General features: G+C 34.4%; 1 protein-coding gene across 2 annotated transcripts; it reads left to right on the top strand.

Moving 5' to 3' along the window:
- The first annotated feature begins 606 nt into the window (after window positions 1-606).
- LOC114168902 (uncharacterized protein YnbB-like) lies at window positions 607-5,317 on the top strand. 2 transcript variants are annotated; one of them, XM_028053874.1, is made up of 12 exons: window positions 614-773; window positions 1,561-1,674; window positions 2,281-2,391; window positions 2,661-2,723; window positions 2,855-2,968; window positions 3,051-3,200; window positions 3,327-3,404; window positions 3,488-3,709; window positions 3,796-3,882; window positions 4,349-4,468; window positions 4,590-4,682; window positions 4,883-5,317. In XM_028053874.1, the coding sequence occupies exons 1-12, from the start codon at window positions 696-698 to the stop codon at window positions 4,940-4,942; spliced, it is 1,290 nt and encodes a 429-aa protein (XP_027909675.1). In that variant the 5' UTR covers window positions 614-695; the 3' UTR covers window positions 4,943-5,317. The 2 variants fall into 2 exon arrangements, with proteins under 2 accessions (XP_027909676.1, XP_027909675.1); XM_028053875.1 differs by lacking the exon at window positions 1,561-1,674 and having other exon boundaries at window positions 607-773.
- The last annotated feature ends 377 nt before the right edge of the window (window positions 5,318-5,694 follow it).

Below are 5,694 nucleotides of genomic sequence, written 5' to 3'. Positions count from 1 at the left end.
TGAAAATCCTATTCTGAACGAAGATGGAAATGTCAGTACCACAACTAAAAATGTTATGTACAAAGAAATCTTCAAAACCCTTTAAAAAGAAGAAAAATTATATTTGTACAAAGTTTTGTTGACAAACTTTTAACAATGCACATGTGACGATACTTCAATGGATGAAATGAAGGTTTGATGTGACTTAGAAAGAGAAAAAAAAGATTTAGTGTGTTAAAAAGTAAACTTTGTAAAAAAATGTTTGTCAAAGTATTATAACCCTAAAAAGAAACACATACAACATTCTGCAATACGGTATACACAATAAAAGATAAAAGAAGAAAGATAAAAGCCTTCATTATTAATAAAAACCTTCTTATATCAATATAAATTTTGAGGTAATACAACCTCCTACCGTTCTACTTTAATTTACATCATTATTTGAAATATAAATGATGATCGTATGATTTTCTTATTAAAATATTGCATATTTATTCATCATGCTTAAAAAGTTACCACGGGTTAAAAAACTAGTACCATACAAAGAAGAAGCGAATATTGCAGAGTAATAGTAATGTTTTTCAATAAATTCTCTTTATTTTTTAAACCTTGACTTATCAACTAGAAGAAAAATGTTAGATATTATGACTAGTTCCAAGGAATAATGCGCCTTTAAGCAGGCTATCTCTGCTTATCCCATTCGAGCTTCCATTCCAATGGCTGCCTCTCCTCTCTCCATTCCTCTCAATGTTATCAACTCTCATCATGCCATTGCCAACCCCTTTGTGCCAGATGTATGTGCTGTCAACCCACATCTTTATTTTCTCACTCTAACAAGTTTGTTAATTCTAAGCCTTCAGAATTGTTAAAAAAGTTAGACCTTTTTGAATTCAGAATCATTTGGCATCATTGGGTAGCTTGAGAAGCATTACAAATTATAAAAACCGGAAAAGAAATACCTTTTTTCTTTTGGGTGATTAAAAGGATTATGAAGTTTTTCCTTTTAGTTGGGCTTTGTACTGCTTAAAAAATGTTTGGAATTTGTTGGAAGAAGAGAATCAAATTAGGGTCTGTTCTGGTTGAATAACCTTTTTTCTTTTTTTCAGTTTAGAATTTGGTTTTGGGTTTTACTTTATGAGTTGAAGATGTGAAGGAAATGAATAAAAGCTGGTTCTAGAGGATTGAGAGTTTCGCTTGTCTTTGAGAATGTTAGAGAATGTTTCTATTGAATGCGCAAAACGAGTTGAAATGCACATTTGAATTTGCATTCTTGCTTCTTTCAAATGGAAAGGGCACGTGGTATATGATTTGAATTCCTTTTTATTCCTCAATATATATATATATATATATATATATATATATATATATATATATGTATATATATATATATATATTATGTTATTTCCCTGAATTTTAGAGATAATCTTCTGGTTTTCTATGATCCCGGAGTCTTACGAAGCTTAATTTAGTTTTTGGAGGAAAAGTTCTGATTTTGAAGTGGTGTTTGATTTACATGCTGAAAATGAGTGTGGATTGGTAAAGAATAGTAATGGTAAATGGTTTCCTTTTCTTGTAGTACAGGTTGTAACAGCAGTAGATGCCTTACATTTAGAGTTTAGGGCTGTGGATAATTTGGTTGCCTGCAATACCAGCCGTGTCCTTAGAGCTTTTCAGAATGCTCGAGTTGGATCTCATGTAAGCTTGCCCTTTGATTTAGATAACCTGTTTGCAAAGATGCTATAATATTCTTGGATTAATAATTATTTGATATGATGCCCATCATGGGTTTGAGGCTAATAAAACTTTACCTGTTTTTAGTGTTGTTGCTTGAAATGCCTTTTAAGCCATTGTAATGATTTTTCTGCGCTCCCAAATTTGATTCATTTCACTCAAAATTATTGAACAGTTATCCCCGAAGAGGCGGAAAATTACACTTATGTTCACTGTAACAGATATGTAGCAAAGAACCAGGAAATGAAAGACTCTGCTTCCCCTAAAATGGATAAAATAAAGTTCTGTGAAAGTGAAAGTTTTATCTGCGAAGTCATCATCTCATTAGTTTGCTTCTGCTTTTTAGTACTCTGTCCTAAATTTGTTTGTTAGGAGCTTACATGTGTGGTACCATGGTTGGTCACTGTCATCTTTGTTGGATATAAATTTCTATCTGCCTGTGAGCTTTGGTAGTTAACACAATCATGCTATCAAACTTTTTCATTATAATTTCTGCAGAATTAGTTATTATCTGTGTTTGGGGATTCAAATAAGTTCCTAATAATATGAATATTGTTTATGTTCTATCAGCACTTTGGTGGTAGCACTGGTTATGGTCATGATGAAGCTGGGGGCCGAGGGGCACTTGACCAGGCTTTTGCAGAAATTGTTGGGGCTGAGTCAGCTATTGTTCGCTCACAGGTTCATAGTTTTCCATTTTGTTCCTTTCTACTCTACTTTTTAGTTCTTACTGAAGATGAGCCTCGGCATAACGGCAAGGCGATTGCTTTATATATGTTTTGGAAATCATGAGTTCAAATTCAAGAAACACACTAACCACTTGTGGGGATACAATTGTGCATCTTTTCGTTTTAGACGGAACTAGGTTGAAACTTGTGCTCTAAACCATCTTTCTTTGTTTTCGCCAAAGTTGACCGTATATGATTTATAATATTCTCATCTGTCAACAGTTCTTTTCAGGTACTCATGCTATCACATGTGCTTTATTTGCTCTCCTGAGGCCTGGAGATGAGGTAACATTGTTTTTCACATTCTCTGCTTTTCATTATTTGGTAAAAGTTACCCTTATATAGCTGTAGAATATTTTTCTGTTGAATACTTGTATTTGTAACTGGAACAAGGTTTGGACTAATATAGCTGGCAGCTTTTGGCAGTTGCTGGAGCTCCCTATGACACACTAGAGGAAGTAATTGGGAAAAGGGACTCTGGTGGACTAGGTTCTCTCCAGGATTTCGGGGTGAAGTACCGAGAAGTTCCGGTATGACACTACTTAGTAATACTTTTTCTGGCTGTAATTCACTGGTCTGCTTTCTAAGACTCTTGTGGATATTTTCCTCCAGCTAGCTGAGGACGGTGGACTTGATTGGAATTCACTGATGAGTGCTGTGAAACCGAAAACAAAATGTGCCCTCATACAACGGTCATGTGGTTATTCATGGCGCCGGAGTTTGAGTGTCAATGACATAGCAAGAGCAATAAAAATAATCAAGGTTAGGTTTTCATAATAAGGGTTACCTTTGCAGTTTATTTTGTCTGTGCTATTATCCTTTAAGGCTATAACTTTTTATACTTGTGGCATTTTTCTCTCTGAAATCCCCTCAAATATACATGTACAGGTGCAAAATCCCAGCTGCTCAGTCATGGTGGACAATTGCTATGGTGAATTTGTTGAAAGCATTGAACCTCCAATGGTGGTATGTGATAACGTGATAGTTCTGGCTTTTGTTGATTTTTGGTATGTTTAGTATTACATATTTATACTGTACATTGGTAGCAGGGTGCTGATTTGATTGCGGGCAGTTTGATCAAGAATCCAGGTGGAACAATTGCGCCATGTGGTGGATATGTTGCTGGGAAGCAAAAATGGGTTGAAGCAGCTGCAGCTCGCCTTTCTGCTCCTGGACTTGGCTTGGATTGTGGCTCAACTCCGGGTGATATCATGCGAGCCTTTTTCCAGGGATTATTTCTTTCACCACAAATGGTTGGGGAAGCAATCAAGGTACTGAATTCTTCATTTTAATCATCAGTGGATTGTGCTTTTCTTGTTCACGCTTTGTAGTGAGACAATACTTTAATCTCTGTAAGGGTTCCTTCCTCATTGCTGAAGTGTTGGCATCTAAAGGATATAAAGTGCAGCCACTCCCCCGTGTCCCCCGTTCTGATACGGTTCAGGTTTTCTTACTGAATCTTCTGTTTTCTTCTTAAATAAAATGTCTGCATTTCTAGAAAAAATGCGTTGCTGGTTGAAAAACTATGATGAAGTACACAACTAGTTAAGTCCTAGTTGGATACACTTTTCAATAAGTACTTATAGGATAGAAGAATGACAATGTAAATAAGTCCAGCTTCTAATGTCAGCTGAGATGTCGAAGTTTATAGTGATGTCTAATATAATCTTATTTAGAAATAAGTCCAGCTTCTGGTAAGCTAAAATCAACTTATACTCCTTAAATTTTGGAAACCTTAAATGAAGGAAGTTCTAAAAGCATTGTGGTGCTTAAGTTGATAACTTTTGAGAGAAGTTAGATTCATTTCACCTTCTCATTTTCTTCTTATATAAGTGCTTATCAATCGATTTGTCTTCAATAAATATGATAACTACTCAGATGAAAAATAAAGTTCATCTTCAATGCAATAGGCCGTTCAGCTAGGAAGCCGGGAGCGTCTCCTTGCATTTTGTGAGGCTGTGCAGAGAAGCTCTCCAGTAGGTTCATATACCAAACCAGTTGCAGGCGCCACTGCTGGATATGCATCAGAGGTCTGCTCAGATTTATCTCAATCTACACCCAAATCTATCATCTTTTTGTCAGTTTTGAACTTTTTAGGATGTTTTTCTTTGCTCTCCTACTCATCAGTAACAGCCCTTCTATCAATCTCAGGTGATCTTTGCTGATGGAACCTTCATTGATGGCAGTACAAGTGAGCTTTCATGTGATGGACCTCTTAGAGAACCTTTTGCTGTATTTTGCCAGGTATGGTCATTTGTATCATTCAATACTACTATTGGAGATTCCAAATTGACTAGAAATAAGAAGATTTTTATGATATATAACTGGGTACAAACCTCACGTTTTATAAAGTTGAGTTAGGTTTAAGGTCCACTTCTTAAGAACTACCTTTGATTTGTTCTTACATTCTCATTTAAGGTTTTAATTTAAGTTTCTAAATGCAGGGTGGCACCCATTGGACTCAATGGGGACTAGTCCTTGGAGAAGTTTTGAAATCTCTATGATAGAATCATTTTTGAGTCACTTAGTTCATACAAAATTTCAGTATGCAACTTTCAGAGGATGGCATGATTCAGATTAGTACACATACAATCACACACTTCCAGAACACCAATTAAAATTTATATATAACCTCACTGGTAGATTTGTAGCTAGTGTTTAGCTAGTTTATCACAGTGTATCTTCCTTCTGTTTGAAGAAAGTTTGTGGGGATCAGATTTTGATGCTTTGTAGTTTGTACTTGTTTGATCATTAAAATCTTGTCAAGAGTTGTTGTAGAAGTTCAACACAATAGTAGGAATTTCTTATATTTGTATGTGTAATATTTAGTAATTCAACTTTAATTTGTTTTTTCATATTTTGCAATGTAAATTTTGATCTCAAAATTGAAGTTCCATTCCTTTTAAATTAACTCTTTTTCATATTTTGAGAAATTAATGTATTAGAATTTAATTTATTTTTTTCCTTTAATGTTTTTACTGGCAAATGGTACAAGTTAAGAGTGTCTATGAATTGATTGTACTCGATTGATTTTAGAGAGAAAAATTATCTAATCCAATTACTTTGGTCTTCTCAATTCTTCAGTTAGTTTATTAGTTTTAAAATATGATCCATTCTAATTTATGACAAGACGGTTTGCATTTGATAAGCTTTTATTATACTTTTATTTTGCATTGGAAATGTATTAAAAGATATAGTAAGATATATCTTAAACATAATAAAAAGTAATAGTTAGAAATATCAAATGTCATCTCAA

The sequence above is a fragment of the Vigna unguiculata genome, chromosome 11 (genome assembly GCF_004118075.2).
Source record: "Vigna unguiculata cultivar IT97K-499-35 chromosome 11, ASM411807v1, whole genome shotgun sequence".
NCBI lineage: Eukaryota > Viridiplantae > Streptophyta > Magnoliopsida > Fabales > Fabaceae > Vigna > Vigna unguiculata.
Note: the sequence above shows the minus strand (reverse complement) of the source record. Positions and strands in the feature narration are given on the sequence as shown.

Bases quoted from the DNA above. Each gene is read 5' to 3' on its own strand.
- LOC114168902 (XM_028053874.1), top strand. From the start codon at position 696: ATGGCTGCCTCTCCTCTCTCCATTCCTCTCAATGTTATCAACTCTCAT. The intron at 774-1,560 runs GTATGTGCTGTC...CTTGTAGTACAG, and splicing joins CCAACCCCTTTGTGCCAGAT to GTTGTAACAGCAGTAGATGC. The intron at 3,883-4,348 runs GTTTTCTTACTG...TCAATGCAATAG, and splicing joins CCCGTTCTGATACGGTTCAG to GCCGTTCAGCTAGGAAGCCG.